Raw genomic sequence first — 24900 nt, 5'->3', positions numbered from 1 at the left:
ACAAGGCTTGGTTAATGGCTGATGTGTGTGCCAGGTGAGCAGAGCCTGTATGAGTTCTCAGAGGTGTAGGAACAGGCACATCACAGCCAGTTTTTGCCAGACATTCAGGTGGCTTTTAGATAAAGTAGGCTCACATAGAATGTGTGTATGTAAAGCACACCTAAACTTACTTGGGAATCAGCTGTGCATCTTCCCTTTATCAGCTGGGAATGGAAGGTGATGGAGTTCATCTGATAACATGGTCAGGTGTCTGGTCAAAGGACATGTCAAAGTAGTAAGAAGTGGTCAAACAGAAGTTTTAATGATCTCCCTAAAACGGAGACTGCCACTAATCAAGTACAAAATTGCTACTGCCACTGACTGCTGAGTGGTGGGAGACATATACATGCTTTTCCTTCTGCTCAAGAGTTCTGGGTACGGACAGTGAATGGGTAAATGATCATCGCTTCTGCCCTTCTCTCACTGCTGTAATGAATTTCCTGCTCCAGGACACAGGCATCTGCATGGTGGAGGAACTACATGAAAGGGCTTCCTCGCAAAGATACTGCCGAGAGGTCATAAAGGATAGTTTGGATGGCTTGAGACGTGACTAAGTTCACTGGAGGCTGCAGAGATGACTGTGCTGTCCCAGCTACCTCTGCATTAACCACGGACGAATCCAACCTTATGCTGGCTGCCAGGCGTGGAGCCCAGAATGGCCACCATCCCTGCCCTTGCACAGAGGGATAACCTGATCTAGAATTTGCCTGCTCCTGTAAGAGGCAGGCACCGTCAGGTTGTGGGTACAGGACCCAGCTGTCACTGCACAGCACCCAGCGTTATCTTACAGCTTTGCATGTTCCACCTGCTGCAGGAACAACGTTACATGCTGCAGCACCTGCTACACGTGGGCCAGCCTGCGTTACGGAGCAGGGTGCGGGAGAATCCTGTGAAGGAATATTGGGGAATCGCTTACACAGGAGCTGGACTCAGGTCTAGCAGAAGAGTCAGCCTGCGCAACTAAAGCAGGCACATACCGACACTCCTGAACGGGTTCTGAGTTCTGCTGCCTACAGATCAACGTGGAGGGGGATTACACTCTGACTCCTTTGGCCCCCAAAATAATAGGTAGTTCTTGTTTCCTTAGAACAGAAAAGGATCAAAGTGTTTCTGGGTTTTATTTGTTGTTGGTTTTTTTTCTGTAATGGCACATCAGAACAGGACAGCCTACCTTCAGCACTTATCAAATTACAGCACCCAACCGCCTGTGCAGGCCAGCTGCAGTGGCCATTCTATGATAGCATGTGGGGAAAGGAATGCAAAAGGGGGATGCGTGGGAGCCCTGCAAATCTGAGTAATGCTGAAGCCAAAATTCTTGGTTCCAGTACTTCAGCATTCAACATATATATAGACAAGCACTTCAAGGAGACCCTGGGGTTTTTTTTTAATTCTTGGAACAAGAGAGATAGGGAGCAAGAGACAAGGGAGAGCATTACATGACATAAACCCAAACTCTAGGTTTCATACGAGGGATCAAATCACACATGTAGGATGTGATCCTATTGAGTGATTTGTTCCTGCTGCTGACAGGTACCTCTGGATTTTTGTTTTTCAGGAAACGTTTGTAGACCTTGCTAACACATGACCTTACGAGCTAACCAAAGTGGTACAGTCCTCAAAGTGTTACTATTAAAGGAATATTTTGCCTCCCAGAGAAGTGAGCACTAACACACAAGACTACAAAATGCCTCTGGAAACAATGACAAACAACTGTTTTGCCATAATGAAATTTGTGAAAGAAACTGGGAATGATTACTTGACATTGGGGGTGGGGAGATACTAATTAGCTGTTTCCCTCCAGTCTTCACTAATCACAATTTGTTTCCATCTATTAACACAAAGTTTAGTGTGACTGGACACGTGGTGATTTTGCCCACTTTTTGGCTATTACAGCTCTTCACTTCCTGCAAGAATCAAAGTTCTTCTTTCTGAATTGTTAATGAAAGAAAAATGTTCAGTGGGGACCACAGCACCCATCATGGAACAGATCAGGAAACGGAGTAAGCAGATGGTCTGCCCATGTCTCAGGCTTTTATGGCCACTAACTAAAAAGGACAGCATCTAGAAAATTACAAAAACGAACAGGCTGGATAAAAATAATACAGTGTAAGGGGCTAATCTCCTGCCAGTCAGATGAAGTTTAAGGAAAATGAGTATGATGGAGTTCTGATTTTGTTAGGAGCCATCTGCTTCCAGCGCTGAGACTGGCCAGCCCAGGGCAGCTCCTTCAGCCAGGACTGCTGCAGGAGAGCTGGCTTCTCAGAACAGGATTTGTATGAGCTGTGACAAAGATAACAATGAGTATTATGTATTCTGTGAGAAACTTCTGTAAGAAAATAAGACTATCACTACCAGTGAGAAGTTTAAATGAATGATTTTTATGATGGAGAGGGTAAAATCAGAATTTTGAAAGCACTGTCACTGCTATGAATTTAGCCGTCTTAATATTTACCAGCACAAAAAAGGAGGTAGAAGACAAACCTTTCTTTTTCTGCCTTTCTTAGCAAAGACAGAGAGAATTAAGACGGGGAACTACACCATCACTTCATCTATCCATTTTAAACAACTTCAAGCACATGTTTTCAGAATATTCCTGAGAAAAAACGCATAACCCTGTTGATGCTGAGTTGCAGTAACAATGGAAAAAAATCAGAAAGTCAAACTGTGGAAATGAAGAAATTTTGGCAATGACAGTGATGGAGTGCGTTTCACTTACTCATAAAAATCATAGGCTTGAGAACCTGCCATGATTGTTCTCCCATAGATTTTAAGTAAAATCAACTAAAATATGCACGGTAAATAAGAACACCTGTCAATTTATGCCCCATCCTCAACACATGCAAGCTTAAGACACTGAATTTTCCAGCTGTTTCATATCCCTTTAATCAGCAAAACAAAATCTGAATAAAACCAAACTATGAATAAAACCTGCGTATCATTTGCTGTGCTTCTTGGGGCTGTAGAATTCATGTTAGCCCCTTCCAGCATGAAATAAAACCTATTGTGCCTTTGTAGTGTGGAGCACACAATCCTGTTTCTCTCTGCTATAATATAAATATCAAACAATAACTGAAAAGAGACAAATGACAGATTTAAAAAAATGTACCTAAAAATAAAATTATATGCATTTTGAAGATAAGAAAAAAAGTCACAAACATTTCCTAGAACATGAAACACTTCGGTGGCTGTAATGCATCAACATAAGGTTGACTTCAAGTAAAGATTTTTCTCATTTGCAAACCTGTTGATTCTGTCAGCTGAATACAGTTAACAGGCAATGAACTGTAGCATACTTATCTCCGTTCTGGTGTGCTGTTTAACACTGTTTACAGAGCTTCTAAGTCAGTCTTTCATTTGTGAAAAATGGGGCAGACACAAAAATAGACAGGATTTATTACACTTTCTTTCAGAAAACTGTTAGAAGTGGGCTATTCAATGCTTATCCAAAGTTGATAAATTTAAACTGTAAGAAGTAGATAAAGACACTTCATATTCACCTTAACGGGCTTTACTGACCTGGTAGGTAGAAGGTAATGTTCATCCATAGGAAGTCAGTGTGTGCATGGCTATGCAGGTTCCAAACGCTTCAATACATAGCAATCTTCCTATCATAGCCTCACTTTCAAAATGACAAGTTTGTTCTGTTAAACTAAAAAGGTCTGAAAGACAGGAAAATTTTTAAAATGGCTGCAGCAAACCAAGGTTTTTTCATTTACGTATTGTCCGACTAGCTAAGGTTATCTCAGATCTTAGTAACAGACTTCAGGAAAAGATGCCTGCTTGTGCTCAAGCAATCACCAGACAACATTCCTCATGTATGAAAATAATATACCTTTAATTTATTTACAAGACTGACCAACTGGATGAAGTGGCTGTACTTCAGATGCACTGCAAGAGCTTTCATTAGTGAACTATGTCGCTGTCCATATGTCTGTATTTTCTTGATATGTTATAAAACATACAATCAAATGACTCATGATAGGGTTGTGAAGAGTGAGATAAAAGGAATGTACGCAGCAATTAGACAGAAGAGAAAAAACCAAAATATTACTATCCAACTTTCAAAAATGTAATTTAAAAGGTGAAGATTCTTTTTTCACTAATTAGTAGATAATATGAATGGACTGATTTTTTTACTTAATCTACAGTAAAAGTCAGTACGTCTCAAATTTGCATGCTAGCTAGTAACATCTGTCAATCGTACAAAAAATTAATATATATTGAATTATTCTGGGAGCTTCAAAATCACTAAGTGGTGAGACATGTATGACATTAAGATAAGAAAATGTAATTATATTTCTTACCTTCTGGCTAGCCACTCACAACAACAAATTAAGCAGCTGTTAATATTTTGTCATTTTATATCTCCCATGAAAGTGCATGTAAAAAATTTAACAGAGGTGCTAGGTAGCATACAATTACAAGATAAAATCCTGGTTTCCGATACATTCAATTTACTAAATTTATGCACTAAAATGAAAGATAAGATGCAGACATTGTGGTATCAGTTCTTTATCTTTGGTAAAATGTTTTCATTTTATTATAGCCATATTTGCTCTGATATCCATTTTGTGCATGGTCTGCTATTATTTAAACCAACAGGAAACATTAAAATGGATATAAACAGTATCAGTGTATTATTTAGTACATTCATGACTTTCTTCATACATTCTTTGAGAATGTTGCTAGCATGTGGGGAAAATGAGCAAATGCTACTATCTATTATGATTTACTCCTGGTTTAACATAATTTTACTAGTTCTTGCCATCAGAAAAAAACGTTTTGTTTTGCTTTCAAAAGAAAGGGATCAATATGACTCTAAGAACAACAAATTCTAAAAATCTGAAGTAAAAATATCAAGTATTTTGTACTTTCTTAAAAATTCTACAATAGAAAATTATACTGGAACTGACTTCAAATTTGATACTATGACCCATCTAAGTAAAAAAAACAAACCAAAAAAGGACCACAGAGAACATCAATTGCTTCAAGGTGTTCCAGTGATGTCAGTAAGCAATCACTGCCTTTACTGTCTTAAAAGTCCATGTTTGACTCTCACCATTTCTATCAGCATCAAAAGAAAAAATAAAAGAAGAAAAAAAAGAGGAAAACTAGTTTTAAAGCAGCACTCTTCAGTGACAAGTCATACAGCAAATTCATATTGGGTTCTGGGGGGTCTTTGTTACAATTGAACATATTAATGATGCAAACTTGACCGTATGAACCTAAGTTATACCTACACAGTTATGCCTCCAAATAGCTACTAATTACACTAAATCAGTTTGGCAAAGTGAGGGAGTTCAATATCCCTACACCCAAAATATCCAGACGCTGCTGCATTCACGCAAAGAATGAGTTACATTACCACAGCTCGTACATGGGGGACCCTGAAACACTGAATTTCATCACAAAACCAATCTTTGCACGTACTTTTTATATATGTATTTCAATATGAACACTGGAAACCTTTGGAATCATATTGATAGAGAGTAAGGTGTAAAACTTTTCTAAGTTCTTGTTTCAGGTCTTTTTGTTGTTGTTGTTTCTTTGTTATTTTACAAATAGAGTGGCAAGCAGGCGATGGCAAGACATTCCACGGGTATAGGCTTGGGTCTGTTCTGCTGGCTTTACTCAGGTGAGCCATCCTCAGTCACGCCAGCAGTGACACTGGACAAAACAAAAAAAAGAACTCACAGGGGCAGGATCAAGCTTGTGGTGTCAATATAAAAAAAAACATTCACATTGCGTCTATGCTCACATCTCAATTCTTCAATAGTTAATTTGACATGGTATTATTTTCAGTATCTCAGTATCACCAAGAACAAAACAAATGGGAAGCTGCAATTACTGTAGAAGCACAGTCTAATATTACAATGATTTCCAATGAACATGGCACTTTCAAATTCAAATTAAATTTAAATTTCAAAGACTGTTTATAAGGGTATAATGAAAAACTGCCCCTGAAGAGCATGATTTAAAAAAAATAAAAATTATTTATTACTATAAAGTGAAAAAAAGGAAGATGCAGAAATGGGGAATGGTGTGATACAGTTTCAATACATGTATTTGCACCAGTCAAAACCATGCTTTCAGTGAGTCACTGATAGCTCTATCACCAATGACTTACGGTCTTTAGCCATGTACAAATGTAGTAAGCCACTTCCCCACCCCTGCCGTGCCCACATAGATGCCACACACATTAAAACGCAACAAACTTAGTGCCTGACTGTCCTAGATGCTGAGCGCTCTCAGCTCCCGACAGGCCCTTCAGTCTAAACCAAAGCATAATCCTGACAATAATTTAGTGGTCAAAGTCTTATGAATTTAAAAGAGCCTGTCACTTTTTTTCTTTCTTTGCTTTTTTCAGTATATCACACTTTTTTCTGTTAGGACGCCGGCATCTTTCATCAATGCTCGGTATACATTCATAATGCCATACTTCTTCCATTTTCTCCACAGGGTAAACTGCCTCCACGTAATGACGGATCAGTCTCAGTCTGATAGGATCAAGCTGTTTTTTGTTACAAGCACCTGAATGGTTGTATTGCAGTCTGAGATTCTCCGGAGTAAAGAGCTCGGGAAAGAGTCTTACGAGAAGCCTGGCAGCAAAGTTGCCGACAGACAGGCTCTGCTGCACTATCTCTCTTACCTCCTTATCAGACAGCAAATACAGAGAAGGCACAGGGAAGTCTGGATTAGGAACAACGAGTTCATCGAGTGGTATCTTGCAAAAATCCTTGCTGCTTCTTTCTGGTGGCAGCGGTGGCCCTTCGAATTCTTCTCGAAACCTCTCGGCATTTATTGCATAGCTGAGAAATTCCCTCCTGTCGGGCCCTGGTATGTGGATTTTCCGTTGCTGTTGGTATGTGCGCCTTTGCTCCGTGTCTCTTCGTCGACACCTCTCGTCAAGCTTCCCAACAAACTCCAATGTCCACACTCTGTCATTCTTTGCTCTGGGGTACAGTATCTGCACATAATGTCGAATTAATTTAATTCTAGTGGGGTCGAGCTGTTTCTTGCCTAAAGATCCACTACAGTTATATTGCTTCCGTAAGTTTTCATGAGTAAACAATTCAGGAAATAAAAGAACAAGCAATCGAGAGGCAAAGTTGCCTATGGAAAGACTGCTTTCATATATGCTTTTAATCTGTTCTTTGTTCAACAGGTAATCCGGCACAGGGACATCGAAATCAGGAGGGGGAAAGTCAAGTTTGTCAAAGTCTATGGGTACAAGCCAAATTTTTTTTGAGCGTCTGCCAGGCTTTTCATATTCAAAACTGTCTTCTACTTTTATTATTGATACATCATCTGGTAAACTAGAAGAATCGTAACAGTCATCTCTCATCTGATCACATTCACTCCCATCCATATAAGTATTTTCAAGCTCATCGTTTATTCGTTGAACACATTGCTGCAACCAGGCTGCTTCTTCTTGCACATCTGGAAAGTAAATTTCAGTGTACCTACGGATTATTTGAAGCCGATGAGGATCCAGCAGTTGTTTTCCAGAGTCTCCAAAGCAGCTGTACCTTTCAGCTAATTTTCTGTGGTCGAAGAGTTCTGGAAACAATCTGTGTAACAAAAAAACAGAGAATTCCCCCGGAGAAGAAGCTTCATCTAAAAATTCATTGAGATCCTGAGCATCCAGCATGTAATCTGAGGCAATAGCATTACTCCTGTCCAAGGACAAAGCTTCCTCCTGCTCTTTATCCTCCATAAAATGAGAGGATTCGACCTGCTCAGTCTCATAAAAACCAGACGACTGCACACTCTGCTGACTGTTTTCCATTTCCCTTTGAGCCCAAAATCTATTGAAAAAATCGTTGACTTGAGGCAAACACTCCACCTGCCACACAGCTGTATTCTTCACAGAAGGATAACAAACTTCCACATAGTTACGGATAAGCTGTAGATGAAGAGATTCAAGTTTCCTTTTGTTGAGAAAGCCACATGCACTGCAGCTTCTGCTGAACTCGTCATCGCTGAAGAGCTCTGGGAAGAGCTGCACTAGCAAGCGGCAAGCTAGGTCTCCGCCTGATGTGCTTTGATCCATGATCTGTTTGAGCTCTGCAGAAGTCAGCTGATACTCCGGGGGAGGCTTGAAGTCTGCAACGGACTCTACTGGACTGACTTGCTTTTTAATTCTGCTAACCTCCAAAGACAACAGGTCAACTTTACTGTGAAGCTGAGTCATATTGGTATTGAGGGTGTTAAGCGTGTAAAACATTTTCTGTATCAAAGAATATATATTTGGGTCAGCATCTGTGGTGGCTGCTGTTACGGCAATGGCTGTAGCAGAGTCCCTTTTCCGTTGGTCGTTCAAAGTCCGAAGATGTGAGGGACTGCTGGGGTTGATTTTTTCAAACAACTCATAAGAAGCAAACTGCTCTGCTCCTGGTGGGTTCTTCTTCTCCGTGATTTTGTGTGAGATGCCATAGAGAGGTTTTTTATAAGACGGAGTGGTTATGTCACTGAAGGATTCTTCTTCACAGAGCCATGTTACGTTAGGATTCTTGTTCTTGTTTGGCTGCTCTGCATTTACCTGAGTGGGTGAGCCAGCATCTCTGTTCTTCATGTTTGAAAGGGAGCCCTTTGAATGAACAAATACTGTATTAGTAAGACTGCCTTAAAAATATTAGCTATAAGTATGTGTCCCTTAAGCAGGCATTGTTAAATAAATATGCAAAGTCAAATTTTCTCCAGAAGGACTTAAGTTAAGTAGATCAAAATCAATAAATACAGTAGGAAGAATGAGAATAAAATACAGTAAAGTATTATTTAGGTGTTTGGGTTTTGTTGTTTTGGCTCATAGCTTTCTCCATGGAATAGAAATGCAATAATCCTTAGTACTCTCCCCACAGAGCTCTAAATACTCTCCCAAATTAAGTATCATTATGCTTCACCTTGCATATGAGGATCTTGGGCTGTAGCAAATTTGGGTGGCAACAAGTCAGCGACAGAGCCAAGAATAGAATCTAGATTTTCTGACTCCTGACTTCTGGGTCCTGTGACCTTGCCACTGCCTCCAACAACTGCATTTAATGTTCCAGCACTCTCTTTAGGTTAGCGTTTGAATATACCAGGTTATAAACCACCAGAATTATGCTTATTCTCTTCTTTTCAACGTGAAAGGTTTATGTAGAGGTTTTTTTTAATCTTTATTATGGTGTACAACTCCTAAGCAAGTTCTAAGAATGACTATAATTTTAAAAAAGTATTCTATATAAATAATAAAAAGTGAAAACCAAAGTGAAAAGTACCTTGGTATTGTCTTTTTAAAAAGAGAAGCCTAAGATTTTTTTAATTCTCAAAGGCAGGGAAGTTTAGACTCATGGGTTTCTAGTTTTCAAAACTATTTATATAAATAACAGTAATGAGTTCCTAAGGAATTAACGTTCTTAAGACTTTCAAGCTCTTCCTCATTGCTGGAAATCAGAAGCAAGCATTTTCACCAACTCAGAGCAAATATGCAGGGCTTGGGTGGGTTGGTGTTTTTTGCAAACACATGGCTATTGCAAGTAATTCTTAGGAAGCAGATACAACAGAATCAAAATCCAACGTATAGAATTAAAATATGAGAAAACACACAGATGTTAGAGAAGGCTGTACTGCAACGTTTTGCTTGGCTTGTTCCACAGAATATTAATTAGATAAAAAACATAATTTGCATTCAAGGATTAAAACAAATGGAACACGGCCTTGAGGCCTGAGCTGAGTCACAAGCAATTTGAAATTCTAGTGAAGCCCCCACTACGTCCTACAGTGAGGAATTTGAACCGAGGTTCCTTTCTGAAAAAAACAGAACTGTAACACTCATGAAATTAATCTGGTCCCTATGTGTACTCACACTTGGCATCTGCTTACTGCAGTGACAAACTGAATCAAACTACTTTTAATTTCTAATGCAATATACACTCAAAACAGGCTCAGAAAGAACAAGCTGGTTTCTGCTCCAAGTTTAGAAACAGCAGACTCGGCTAGATTGAAGTTGTGTTTCCAGGTTCTGCTCTCATTCACATCATGCAACCCTACATATGAAACCTCGTGTTTTCACATCCAAAGCTGATGATAAAATGAAAGCATAATGCAAATGCAATCTATTTCACAGTGCGCAAAATTCCTAGCTGTGCTGGTATAGGACACCTGACTTCCAGGTCCCATTTAGAAGACTGTTGCTCCAGTCCCACCCATTTGCTATGAGGACAGCAAAGAATCAGAGTCCTGTAACACCACCCGCTAATAAAGATACCACCCCAGAATGTGGTATGATACACCCTAACTAAATCAGCTCTCTGTGACTTGTAAAATACCAGAACACAAGAGACCAAACTGGGAGCAGACTGAGATCCACGTTGCTCCCACCTAACTGCAGGCTTCTACGCTGGGACTGAAGGTGTCACACACCACCTATACTTGTCAGTGGAGAAACAGAGGTATTTCTGGATGGTAATAAGGCTCTCCCAAAGAGACATCATGGGAAAGCAGGTCACAAAAATCCCCACTGACATAAACGTAGTTCTGCTCCTCAGTCAGACATCCAGACTGAATTACAAATTACTCTTACCATTTTAGATCAAAAGAACAAAACAACACAGCAATTCTGGAGAATACATTTCTTACACATACAGTGAGACCTGCTACCTAAGTAGCTAGCTCTTCCATTAACACTCCTATAGAGCACATTCCAAATATTCCTTCACAGAGTATGATCCATTCAATTCCTTCTCTACTAAATAGCTTGCCATGGGCCACCAGCTGTCTGTCAGTTCTCATCAGAACTCCTGCCATACCTTTTCCCTGATTAATTTATAATAAAACTTGGCAATGTGAGGTTAACTTCTGTTAATGCACACCCCACATCCAGAGCCAGGGCAAAGCAGTATTGGAAAGTGTATTAGCATAAACTCATTGTCTTGCACTTTGACAGTGAGTATTGTGCAAGTCTGCATTCTCAGTTTTTGACACCATACTCTGGATGAGGAAAAGCGTTCACGCTAAGAGCAGCAGATCACTGCTGCGATGGCAGCAAACTTCTGCCCTTTCACTAATGCAGATCAGAGTGTTTGAATACAGTTGCAGGACGGATTTGTTATCTGCATTTCAAAAACACACAGTCAGTATTTGACTAACAGATGACAACAGATTTGGGCCTATATTTAAGGATTTTCTATTTCAGATGCATACTTGTTTTCCTTCCTTTTGCTTTTAATTATCTTGCCTTTAAACAGTTTCCATCTGGGAACGGCAGTATCCACAGCATAAATACATGGCTTTTCATAAATTGTCCAATTAAACTAGTATTACTATCTTTTAATTACTTTTCTGTAACACTGATCTTTACACATCAATGTATTTCATCTAACACTACACCTGTTTAAGATGATCAGTTTTAATGTACCATCAAAAAATAAGCAAAGATGTTGTTCTGTGAGACTCCATGTACGTTAAGACAGTGCTGACTTTTATACTACATTTGCAAAGCAAGTTTTTATATTTTATACATTCTTTGAAAATTTTCAGAATGCACAGTGACCAATATAAGTAACTGTGAAATAGTCTCACATGCTATCTCTCAGAGTCCTAAGACAAGTTTTAAAAGTTTAGTTATTGCTCTGTTCAGTGCTAAAGTCCAGCTAATTTGTGTAGCTTATTATACTTAAAAAATGAAGTCTAAGTATCTGTAAGAATACAGAGCATAATATTCTAGCATATGAGTAAAGAAGAATGAATACATGAGCAAGAAACATATAAAGAGATTCTATCAAACACATGAGAACTTGGAAATTTCTTGCACATAATTTTTTAAAAATTACAACATTCTACACTTGTTTTTTAAAAGAAAATTAGGGGAAATTATTTTCTGGTTATGAAGTCACACTTTTTTTAAAGAAAATTAGGGAAAATTAATTTCAGGTTCTGAAGAGACAATCAGAATTTTAAAAAAGCTAAATGTCTTCTGATAGAAAGTCATTTAGGATTATAATCACCAGCCCAATACTATGGTTATATAACACAAAAAGTACAACTCTGCTTATGTCATACATAGTAGCCTATGTGATGTTAAAATATACTAAAAGCACAATATTCTCAGAAATCACAAACATTTTTGTCCTCTGTTTAAACAGACATAGTTGGTGAAGTCAACTAAATCAAAACATTGGTACTAGAAAAGCAATTAACTTTAAAAATGTTAGGATTGAGGGCTATTCCTGGTTGGTATTTTTAACTAAACATGCTGATTCACTGGGGTCAGTCAAGAATGAATTTTCATCGTTGCTACTGGGTCACTTTCTGATATTAGAAGTCCAAAGTTATAATTAATTTCAAATTGAAATTAAAAATTTATTAAAGGCAAACAGCAAACAGTAAGATCGAAAGCAAGCACAGTTTAGAGACCATTATGAAGCTCTTTAAGAATCTGAATGTAAGTAAAACACTTGTAAAAAGAGAAAGGAAGACACCATGTAATAAGATTAAAACCTACCTACCAAAGGCATATGGGGAAAAAAAAGCCCCAAGAAGTCAGAGAGATGACAGTCAAGAAAAAGAAATATGAAGAGCTATGGCTAGAAATGAGAAATAAAATGCACAAATACAAATAACTGGCTAGGTAGCAGAGCAGCAGAAAAGGATATGTGCATTAGAGTAGGTCATAAACTAAATATAACCCACGGCCTGAAGTTATTCAAAAGCGGATGAATTTGAATCTAGGTTATTTTAATAAAGTGCTGAGTGTGAAAAACAGGAGGTCATTTCACTGCTCTAGAGGGTGTTAGAAGAGATGTGACTATCCAACACTGGACACTACACTTTCAGGAATCTCAAAGAGAACAACAAAAATATAAGGTGACTCCTGAAAAAGAGCTGGAAAAACAGAATAACAGTCATGGAAAGGAAGGGCTGAGGGTGGGCAACATTTTCCGACGTGCAGAGACTTTTCTAGGAACAGATGATCACTGCTCTCCCTACTGAAAAGAACAAGGACAAAAAGAAACTTGCTCAGTTTCAGCAAAGACTAATGAAAATCTCCAATTGCTAGAGAGGTAGAACACTAGAACAGGGTAACCAAAGAAACTTGGGCATCTCCTTCACTAACTGGATTGTTGTGAGATGCTGCACCAGAAGTTGTAATACTTTCTGCTCTTCATATGCTGAAGTCTTCTGCATCCCTGCATTTTTATCCTTCAAATAAAACACAAATTTATACTTGTCTCACTGGCATTGAAATCTGTGTCACAGAAGAAAGAATTACAGCCCGATTTTATTGCTGTGGATCCAGCTGAAGGACTCTGTGACATGACAGGGCCTGTAATCAGAGTCATGCTCAAGTTAATCCAAATCACTACCTGCTCCTACATTCTCTGACAAACAAGAAAAATACACTTCACATGAATGAATTAACCTAGAACTGTATTTCATAGATATGATCGCTCCCACGTTATTTAAAGAAATACCCAGACAATAATGTGTGCAAACTGGGTTAAGATTAGCCATGTTTGTCTCAAACTCGTTACTAATGCAAATCTAATTAAATGACTTGCATTTTGCTTATAGCAGCAATAATTTTGCCTATAAAATAAAAACCAGAAAAATCACAGAATCGTGTATAGAAAAGTCACCTCTTGTGTAAAGCGTCTTTTCTTCACACTGGGTAAGACATCTTGCTGGCTCCCTGAACCATCACAACCAAGTGAGGTCTGTTTCCGTTTGCTGGAATCCTGCAGGCAAGTAACTGCGCCATCCAGTGAGTGTTTCTCAGCAGACCTGGACGTTACCGAGCAGTCTAGAGCTTCATCTTCATTTTCTGTTTCTACCTTCACAACATTATTTTTAGGAATTTTTACTGGAAAAATAGAAGGTTTAGAAAGATAAAGCACTCTCTCCAGAAAACCATGACACCCTTAATACAATCTTTTGTGGCTTGTTTCTTTTTATGAAAATGTGTTTTGAAGAACATCATTATATTTTATGACTTGTACAATGAAGTGCATGCTGAGGCCACCTCAAAGTCAAGTGATTATTATGCTAGGAACTATTCAGTCATCCAGTAAATCACAGTTTCTTCCCCAAGGAAGAATCTAAAGTATAAACAAATACAGTTACAGCAGGAAGATTTTTTTGGAGGGGGAGGAAGGATGCAGAGCAGGAAATAAAATGAGTAATAAAGGTGATGGTGTATTTTAGATACCTCTTTAAGAAACATTAATGTAATTTGTCTTGATCCAAGTGCATTCTTTATCAGGTTATAGAGGCTTTAACTCAACAAGTATTTTTTCCTGATCATAAATTACACAAAGTATAATATTTTACCTTCATCATCATCAGTGATTTCAGCTGAATTCATCTTCTATCCCACTAAAGAACAAAACAAAACCACAAAGGTAAATATCAGCATCTTCTGGAATCAGGAAACATCTACATCTGTTTTTATAATTACTTTTAATCTAGAGCCATTGGGCATTAACACCCCACAAATAATTTCCAGTCTGTACGTTTTAATAACTAGACCTGCCAACTTGCAAACTATACTGCTGACAACATATGACAGCTAGGAAAGTATTTAAAACTACACGTCTTTTTCTGGTGTGGACAAAAGTAAAAGTCATTTTAACCTTCTCTATGAAGTATCTTGGCACTATATAAATGGAAGTTAACTGTATTAAACTCTCTATCCTGTACCAAGTTACTGCTTCTTATTACAGTCCAATGTTTTTATATTGTCATTGTGGGTGACTCAAAGTGATCACAGAAGGAAAACTCATCATAAACTCTAATATACTTGCAGGATAAAAATCTCTGATTTTTTATATGGATTGCATCAATTCAAGCAGAGCAATCTGAAGATCTACAGTAATTCCTTTTTTCCTAACTGTCAGCCTCTAAATAATGCAAGAATGTTTTTTGAGGGAAAAACAAATATATGTATTATTCTAGCATGATTTTAGCATTACTTCTCAAATGAAAGACTGGTTTGTATTTCTGTTTCCTTGAAAACTAATTTTGCAAGTTACTTGAGGGCAAACATCGATCCGTGGACATGTCCCTAAAAGATATTCTAAAACTTCTGGAGATCTGCACAGCAAGTAACCTAATCAGATCCCACCGACCGTGGGCACACAGCTGCAAACTGATACTCTCAACTAGTGAGCTAGTAGTGACTGGTAAACTGTCACACACCACTCCAGTTCATCTACACACAGCATTATGTTTACTTGGCCTCAGAATATTATTATTTTACATTTTCCACATTCTTCCTTCAGATAGTTTTCTTTTCAACTGTTCCCACTTATCCTTTAACCAAGGTCTGAAATCAAGACAGACTTCTCTCTGGTTGGAGCAAGTGAATAAAACCAGTCAATCAAAACTGTATGTACAGCCCATAAGTGGGAATTATAATGAAATTTAAAAGACAAGGAGAGAAAGAGACAGAGAATTTGTTTTGGAGAAAAAAATATTCTCTACCTTTCTTCTAAATAGTGTTGAATATTTTTTTTTTTAAAAGAAGCTCAAAATACTGTTGAACTCTTGTAAACACTTGAATGCTTTGTAGCTATGAGTTTTTCTTCACCAGCAACTGATGGCTGCCAATGGTAAGTATGAGGTCCCACTCTGGATCAGCTTTTGTACGATGGCAGTACAATGAGTAGCAAACCAAATGGAAAATGCATGGAGTTATAAAATCAGCTCATACTGGGCCACTCCAGAAGCCAAAATACCTTTGATGGGCTGACCTTCAATGTGGCCCCTATGTACAGCCTTGTGAAGGGCACTGTCAAGAGGATAACAAGAGATTGTCTTCATCATCATGTCACCAGAAAGTCTCTCACAGTTGGATGTAGAGCTACTACAAATCCCTTATCTACTCCTTTTACCTACCACAACTCCCTGTTTTGGGACTTGCATTTATGAATTGATCCACATATAAATTATGCCAGCTTAGTTGTAATACAGTCACTTCACTTAAACTTTTGCAAACTCTTTAGAGGCATAACAGCATGAAACTAAGTGGCTCACACCAACTTCTAAGACACCTGGCAAGCACTGGTGAAGGTTAATACCAAGTCTTACTAAGTCAACATTATTTATGAATTTAGATGCAGTCACCACAGATTGTTATGAAAAATCCTAAGACAGCGTACTTCATACAGCACCATCAAAAATCTACGCTGGAAAGAAGCACATAGCACTAAATATTTGTATTTTGCCCTGATGTCTCAGATACATTGATATTCAGTGCCTGTATCCTTCCTACAGTTTTCCACACTGCACTAGGCTCAGGCTGAGGGATGTGGTAGGAGACGAGACCAACACGTGCCAGTGCTCAGGAAGTGTGACACAGAGCCTTTCTGTGAGGGCCTGAGGTGACAGCAAGCAAATCAGCCGATACCACTACAGAATACTCTGTAATGGAAATCAAAATGGTTTTCCAGATAATCCTAGGCTGCTCTATCAAAGCAAAACACTAAAAGATGGTAAACACAGAGCCAGAAGGGAAGACTGTGGAGGTGGCAGCAGCCATAACACCACAAAATATTTAGGAGGGGATATAGGGAATTATATTTCCCTTCTAACTCCTGCTATTTAAATAGGAAAAAATCTTTAGGATAATTCTTCTGAGACAATACAGGCAAACTGGAAAGAGAAGATAATAAGAATCTGAATAGCCACTCTAAAAGTGGAAAAAAGTGAAAACTAAAGCAAAGCACATACCCTGGGTAACAGTTAACTTTCTGAAGCAGGTAACATCAGTAAATGAAAGCTATCCCAAACTCAGGACAAATAACAAAGTCAAAACATTATTTCAAAAATTTGAAACAAAGTGTTATTATGTATTTTTTGTTTTATTTGAAAACTGCCAGAATCCAATTAAAAGCGAATAATCCAAACCAGCATCAGAATCAATGAGGCCTAGAAAGACTGGGGCGCCAAACAAAGCACGAGCTCCAACCTTTTCCTTTCCACAAGCCCTAGAAACATCAACATCTGTGTCCTTATCTGGTTTCTTCTTTGTGAGATTTGTAAGAACTTAGGTAACCTGAGAAAATGACACAAATATAACAACTTCTATCAAGAGACAGGATCCAACTGCCCCTCTGATTTCCTGCCTCATAACCCCACCTGCTCCCTCAGTCAAGCGTGAGTGCCAGCCTTAACCTTCAGTGAGCTCTTTCACCTTGACAAACCGACAGAAAACAATTCACTTCTTTCTTTGCTGGGTTACTTTTCTTCTAATTCAGAGAGGTAAAGGGTAAGGCAAGAAATTGGGCCAGGAGTATGCACGTGATTTGGGACAGAGAGGCGGAATTAATCTCTCTCATACCCGCAAGCCACTGGCTTGGTTCAACCGTTTCACAAAACTTCACTTACCACCTATTTACACCACCATCTCGCTTCAAATTTGGGTAGCAATGGACTCACAAGTGAGTAGTGAGTGGACACAGATGTCAACACAGCAACTGTATCATCACCTCCATAGGAAATTAAGGCCTGTGGGAAGAAGGAAAGTATGTGGGCATGCGTGATCATGTCCATGCATGTACACCTGTCTATGTAGGGTTAACAATAATTCTGTTGATCGTTCACAGTCTGCTAAAGATAACACATTTCAGGTTCTTTAAAATACTGTTTGCAGTGAATAGGTACTTATGAATAATTATTATTGGCTTCATAGAAGAGGCAGCAGTGTCAAAATCTGCTTTGAGGTAGCATTCTGCCCCAGACTGCGAGAATAAGCAAAGCTGGAGTAAAAACGACCTAGGAGAACTTGGGACAAAATAGGGCAACAAGCAACCACACAAGTAATCCACCTAGTAAAGCAAACACCTGACAGTTGTTCCTTGTCATGTTGACTATACAAAGATATTTTGTTCTTATATCGTATTTATATAGATCTTTTTTCAAAACAAAAGGTAAATATATTTATCATCTTTAGCCTAATACCGCCTCAGCGCTATCTACAGGACAGCAGTTAGCCAGTTCTAGGAAGGAGTGAACACCCTGTGCTGAAGCTGGGAGCCTGGACCTGCAGCCATGACTGGCAGAGCAACCTGTCTTGGCAGCTTTATCTTGCTGGGATACAGGCAGATGCTGCAGTACATCCTATTTTCTGGTGAGAAGAGGATCTGGAAGAAGGATTCCAAAACATACCAAACATCTACGTCAACAGCCAGATCTTGATCCTAACGAAGTTGACTGGAGCTGTAACCTAAGCACTTGTATGTCTGAATTTTAGCTGAAACTTCTTGTATTTTCACCTGAACTGACCAAAAAAATAATGCTTTACAAAATATGAAAATATGAACTCAATGTCTCAAAACCAAACACTTTGCTGACTATCAGCATGTACTCACCTTCCTATCTAAACTGCCTGGATAGCTGCTAGTACGGGTACTGTACCTGTGCTAAGCCACTGCTAGGTGTCACACAATGGAGCCTACGTGATACCAGAGCCTTCCTGGGATGACAGAAACATTCCTTTGGGCTCAGCCCTCCAGACTCACCCACAGGTCCTGACACTTTTGAAACAGTTAAAATAGATGAACCAAAAAGGACAGTTTTCTTAAGGTGATTAAGGTTTTGTTATTCTAAGAGAAATTAACAAAAATACCTGATTTGTAATCATGTAAATGAGGATACCGTTCATTTTAAACTAATGTACAATGAGCCTATTTGGAGAGAATTGATGCGATATACAGCGTTTTGTCCTGTTTCAAGTTAATCTATTTCTAATAAACTGAACATGCATTACAGTAACTCTAGACACCAACCTAAGGGTGTTTGATTTGCGATCTTGTGATTTGCAGCAAGATCCAGAAAACCCACTCAGCTACCAGCTAACTTGTAGCTGGTTACAAATTCTAGATACCAAGTTGCTGGCAGACCAGATACACAAAACCTTTTGAGCCCTGCTGGGACTGCTCCACTAGGACCTCCTCTGCATCTGGCCAGCTGGCTAACATTCAACAGCCATTTTCAGAACATGCTCAGTACTTTTGGACTCTCATAGAGGACAGTCACAAGTAAGTGTAAGGTTTTTCACTTAGCAACGGCACAATGTTTAAAGAGGTATTTGGGAGCCAGAAAATCTGTTGGGGTTTTTTGTTTGTTTGGTTGGTTTTTTTAACTTTCCTGCCCTTGATTCTGCAGCAGAGGCAAGAATTCAGGTCCCCAAATCCTAGAAGAGTGATCTAATCACCAGGTTATAGCACGCTGGAGGGCAAGCAGGAAGAAGAGCAGTGGGTCAGAGCATGAGGGGGCTGGAAAAGAAGGGGGAACCCAGCACACGTTGGCCATCACTACTGGCCAAATCCCCTTCCCACAGATCCCGCTCTCCCTTCTTCTCATCAGATTAGATGATGAATGAGACAGCTCAGTGAAGGGACTTACCCCTCCCTACTTCCATTGGTATCACTTAGACACATGTCTCTATTCCAAAGACCTACACCAGGTTATGACACTTAAATGTATCATCATACCATTTTGGTAACAACACTCAGCATTGAAATGGTATTACCTGTGGCTAACAGGGAAGCTCAATGCCTAGTGCAATGTTGCAAGTTCCAAAGCATGGAAGAATACATTAAAAAATGCGGTTTTGGAATGTTTCTCCATGCATTTGGTGCTAACTACCACCCTGATGATGCTTTTGCAAGTAGAGCAAAAAATGCGATTCATTTATCAAAAATGTGCCTACCCGAAACATGCACTGAAACCTTAAGGATTTAAAGCACTTAGGTAAAGATTTTATGAGCAAGAGAACAAATTGCAAATCATACTCTAAACATATTTCAGTCTCATATCATCTAGTATAATGCATAATGCTACTTAAAAGTAGCATAAAAGTGTACCTACTTATTGGTATATAAAACAGACTTGAATCATCAGCCTAAGTTAAATCATCCCATAATATGCATTCTCCTATTTACCATCTAACAATTACTCATGTGTTGGCCCTGGAGGATGCTTTCCTTACCTGTCTTATAACTGTGACTATCATAAAAGCACAATGCAAAGAGAAAAGATCTTGCTGATAACGTAAGATCAGGGCAGCTCTCTGCCTTTGCAATCAGTCTTAAAGAAAGCCTGATTGATCAGTTTCAAGTTCTGACTTTAAAAAACAAAGTCCACCAGAAAAAAATACTGTTGTTCTGCTGTTCATAAGTAAAAAACTAACTCTTTAAACTCCCATATCTAATGTAGTAAGTTCTGACAACTGAAAAAAAGAAGTGCAAAAACCATGTAGAAAAGCATAAAAGTGTATACCTGCTGTATGTGGAAAGCAATTCATAACACCTGTTAATTATAATCACAAATCTAAATGAATCATTACCTTAATGAATACGCTTTACTATAATAAGAAAGCCTGTTATCAGTTTTATACAAGTTTGCTATTTAGAATTTAAATGCTTGCATAACCTTGTATTGTTCGGTTCATTAATGCACAGTAAATGTGTAGATGCCGCTTTTTAAATGCACACTGTCCCACTAAATGTTTTAGCATCTTCCATGTACATTGGAAGGAATGCTTTAGTTCTTTATTATAGACTATAAGAACGTTACTGAAAATACAGGGGATTAGATATTGTGTATGATGAGATGTTTATTCCTTTTAAAGCCTCATGGTGGCACATTGCTTCATATATAAAACTCGGAGACTTCAATGAAAAGTATTCTACTAGGGTGTCATATGCTTCTGAAGAGGTGAACTGTTCTTTACATTTTGCTCAAAAGCTGAGACACATGTGCTTGCTAGTAACATTACATATGCGTTTAATAGCCTGTGTGGCTGCTCAGTTTCCTTGTTTTCAGCATGCAGTGAAAGACACAACACTCCTCTTAAAGCACAGGTAACCTAGTAAAGTTAAATAAATTATGGGAATGCCAAAAAAGCTGATATTCTAAGTAAGTAACACTGGATATATTTTACAAGGTCTGTACATTGAATCACTGTTTAACAGCATCTCCTCTTACATATGCCTTCCTGTAACAGGACTTTATCCCAAAATTGCAATGGTCTTATGCTACGTAATTAAAGTGTGGTTTATCCATAGCCAACCAAACCATGGTACAAATACTCATCCTCAGCAAGGGACAACGATTAATCAATCTAATAGTCAGACACTCACCAGACAGTCAAGTGTCTGAGGTACTGCTCCCTGTCTCTGGGTCTCTCTGTATTTTGTATGAAACATGCACTGGATAAAAAACAGAAAATGACCAATGCTTCCCAGGGGAAGCCCACAGTTTTGAAAGCTGGCGTGGGTAAGTGGAAGCAGTCCCGTCGCTTTGAAGCAACAGCCCTCATTCTCAACACCAGCCCTGCAGTCCCAGGGGAAGACAGGACCGAAGGCACAAGCCTCTGCTCAGGCTGCCCAGGAGCTGCCTCCTGCCCAGGGTGTGTGGTGCTTTCCAGGCTGCCCCTTGGAAAGCTCTCCTGCTGGGCTGTAGAAGCAAACCTAGAGAACTGTATGTTCCGGGTTCTGCTTCGGGAGCCAAGTAATCTGCATCTTTTACTTCCTAGCTGTAGCACTGGGTTCAATAGTTTCAACATTGCAATTATCCTTGGGGTACATTTGATTCCTCCGATTTGTAAAAAACCAATGCAACTCAAATTGAATTCAACTGAATTATATGCAAATACCACTCCAAAACTGAGCCGTAAAATGTATTTCTTAGAGGCAATGTTTGCCTTCTGTTCAATTCTATGGGCCAGTGATTTGACTATAAGTATTACAGAATTTCAAGAAGGCCTCAAAAACCCACAAAACAATGCCATTTTTTCTGGACTTTTTTTTGCATTTTCACTAAAATTTTTGTTTTCTATTTAAGTATCCTTCTATTACCAAAAACCTCATGATCACACTCATTGGTATGATGCCCAGAATAAGCAAATAGCAAGGAAAGGATCACTGTCAGTATGCTGCCTGAAACATTTTTACTGACTAAGATTACAAATTACCTAAAATTATTGTAACAGCCAGAAATTGGGGAGGGAGGGGAAAATCTGTACTGTTTGAGCTATATACCTGACTATATTTTGTATATATTTAGTCAGGTTTCCTTAAAGCTCCTAACTTTTCTGAGCTTTGCTGGGAAGTTACTTGAAAAGGGAACACTCCGAAGAAGTCTGATACTTGAAACCACCTTAGTTAAGAAAAAAAAATTATTTCAAATTGATACCCATCTTAAAGAAACTGTGAAATAACAATATTACCTCGTTCACTGAACTGTAAGCAAAACACAAGCAGACAATATAAACAATACTAAAAGCAGATGCTTTCTATTTTAATAATTTTGAGATAGTAAAGTGCCGCTAGTGACCCAGGAGTGGAGTTTTTGAGTAAAATTTATTCTTGATACCCAGTACTGACACTTGAAATATTAAATACCTTAGAAAACAGTATTCCAACATTGCAATCACATTCTGACTATAAATACATGTATAACAAGTTCTAGAACTATGAAAAAATACCTTTAAAAGAACAAGCAGATGTTGTTGGAAGCGTTGCCCTTATAGAGAATAAAATCCCTATATTTAACATAGTTTGAAAACCTCCTCTGCTGCCCTGTGAAGGACAGGAAGCCTCAAGCCTCCACCGAAGCCAGCCCGCTATAAGGGCATTTTGCCAGCAGGACTTACAGGGCATGTTCTCAATTTGGGTCTTTTTTTTGTTTCATTTTAGTTACATCTGCAGATGCAATTTAAATAAAAAAAGAATAAAAATAAAAATAAAAGAATAAAAAACCCTTCTCAGTTTTCCCACAAGTTGCCTAAAGCTGAAGTTTTCTCAACCTGTCCCCTGTACTTCAACAAACACCAATTTAATATTGCAGTGGTCAGCAAAACAGTAACCTAGCCGATTTCCAGCATTCATGCATCAGTTCAGTTCCTCCTCAGTCAGGTGTTTTCCCCTCGTCTATTAGAAACATTTTGTTTTCCTTAATGCTTAGTTCTCTCTCCTCTTGTTCTTTGCCTTTATTTTAAAATACTGTTCCACCTGAGCTTCGTACAGGCAATTTAAAGTCTCCTCCGAACTGCATTCGACTTTCCTATTTTTATCCACTGGACTCCGCTAAGCTATGAAAATACTCAGCAAAGATAAAAAGGTGCGGCTATTCCAACGCCGAGTGCGACTTAGCAGGGGAGAAAAGGTATCAGCACAGAGCGGCAACCATTCCTTTTATTCGACGGGCACTCGTTCCAGTGAATTCACGATCTGGTGACTCGGTGGTCAGCCAGAAGCAGGGAAGAGGTTGTTCCTCCCCTGTTTAAATGCCTGTGCCCCAGGGGTCGGGCACACGCAGTGTTTATGGGTGGCAGCGGCAAACTCTACCCGCACTTCAATCCAAAAAGCTCCGGGACTGCGTCAACGCCATGTGGAAGCCGTCACATGGCCGCTGGCCCGCCGCCGGCTCGCGTTCTGCTGCTTCAGAGTTTGTTCCCGTCTGTTTACAAAGGGCTGCGCGGACGCACCGCAGGGGAAAGTAGGGTAGAGGCAGCGGGCGGGAGCCGGGTAGAGGCGGCCGGTCCCGGGCGGCGGCGGCCGCCCCCCGGCCCCCCCGGCGCACGGCTCCCCGCGAACCGACGCGGGCTGCCACCGAACCCCGCTCGGCGCCGCTGCCGGGCGGCACTGCGACCCCCCGCCCCCGCCGTTACAGGACGCCCCGCGAAGCCCCCGCGCGGCGGCTCGGCGGGAGCAGTCCCGGGGGCGGTGGCTTCCCCCCCCCCCCCCCCGCCCCGCCGGGGCTCCCCGCGGAGGGGCGGCGGCGGCGGCCGCCACGTGGGAGCGGCGCGGCGGCGAGGCCCCGCCCGGAGGCGGGGGGCTGCGGCGAGGACGCCCCGCGCGCCCCGCACGCGGCGGCCGGGGCCGCTTCCGCGGTCAGACCCACGAGCCCGAGGCGGCGGCGGCGGCGGTCGGCGCTTCCGGTCCGAACCCTGCCCGGGCGGATCCGTGCGGCCGGCGCGGGGGGAGGGGACGAGGTGAGGCTGGAGGCGGCGGCGGCGTGACCGTCCCACTCTCCTCGCCGCCTCTCCTTCCCCCGCCCCGCCGCCCGGGCCGGGCGCGCGCGCCCTCGCGCCGCAGCGCTATAGCAACGTTCCAAGCAGCGAACAAAGAGCCCCCCCGCCCCCGGCAGCCCGCGCCCCGCGGCGGGGGGGTGGGTGCGGGGTGGAGCGGCAGGGGCGGGGGGGGGCCCGAGCCGCGGCCGGGGGGAGGGGCCGGCCCCGCGGCTCCCGCTCCCCGGCTCGCTCGGTCGCCGGCGCGGCCCCCCTCCCCGTTCCTCCCCTACCCGCCGGGGCGGCGCTCCCCGCCGAGGGCTGCGCGGAGCGGCGCCCCTCCTGCCGCCCGGCCGGCGAGCGGCGGCGGCGGGACTTACCTCGGGTCCGCGCGGGGGCACGGCAGCCCCGGGACGGCGGGGGCGGCTGGAGCGGCCGCCGCTGGTGCCCGCGTTTCCCCCCCGCTCTTTGTGTGCGAGGGTCCGCGCGCTGCGCTCTCGCGTGACGTGACGGGACCGTGTGTCATTTCCGCACAAGGACACTGAGCCCCGACCCGCCGCGGCCAGCGCCACCCGCCGCCCCGGGGCAGGGGCAGAGGCGGGAGGGGAGGGGGGAGGAGCAGGCCGCTCTCCCCCCTCCCCCCCCGCCCTCCCCGGCGCTGCCACAGGGGACGCGCGGTTCCCACTGGAGACCCCGCGCGCCCCCGCCCCCGCCGCGCGCGCCCTGCCGCCCACTCGGCGCCGCGCGGGCAGCCCCGCCGCCGGCCGCCCCCGCCGCGCCCCGCCCCCGGCCCCCGGCACCCGCGGGCGGCGCGGCGGGCACGGCCGCACGTGGGCCCGGCTCGGGGCCGCGCGCGCCGCGGGGAG

General features: G+C 41.5%; 1 protein-coding gene across 8 annotated transcripts; it reads right to left on the bottom strand.

Moving 5' to 3' along the window:
* Positions 1-2238: 2238 nt before the first annotated feature.
* On the bottom strand, positions 2239-24684 carry BEND3 (BEN domain containing 3). 8 transcript variants are annotated; one of them, XR_005828445.1, is made up of 7 exons: positions 24415-24684; positions 17407-17526; positions 14350-14394; positions 13659-13882; positions 6689-8629; positions 3556-3698; positions 2239-2319 (listed from the first exon to the last, which is right to left on the bottom strand). XR_005828445.1 is itself a non-coding variant. In XM_040597903.1 (6 exons), the coding sequence occupies exons 3-6, from the start codon at positions 14381-14383 to the stop codon at positions 3684-3686; spliced, it is 2214 nt and encodes a 737-aa protein (XP_040453837.1). In that variant the 5' UTR covers positions 14384-14394; positions 17407-17526; positions 24415-24684; the 3' UTR covers positions 2398-3683. The 8 variants fall into 8 exon arrangements, 7 of the variants coding, with proteins under 7 accessions (XP_040453837.1, XP_040453836.1, XP_040453830.1 ...); XM_040597903.1 differs by lacking the exon at positions 2239-2319 and having other exon boundaries at positions 2398-3698; XM_040597902.1 differs by lacking the exons at positions 2239-2319; positions 3556-3698 and adding an exon at positions 3856-5706.
* Between the last annotated feature and the right edge of the window lie 216 nt (positions 24685-24900).

The sequence above is a fragment of the Falco naumanni genome, chromosome 6 (assembly GCF_017639655.2).
Source record: "Falco naumanni isolate bFalNau1 chromosome 6, bFalNau1.pat, whole genome shotgun sequence".
Taxonomy (NCBI): domain Eukaryota; kingdom Metazoa; phylum Chordata; class Aves; order Falconiformes; family Falconidae; genus Falco; species Falco naumanni.
The sequence above is the reverse complement of the archived record's forward strand: the minus strand, read 5'-3'. Positions and strand labels throughout refer to the sequence as shown.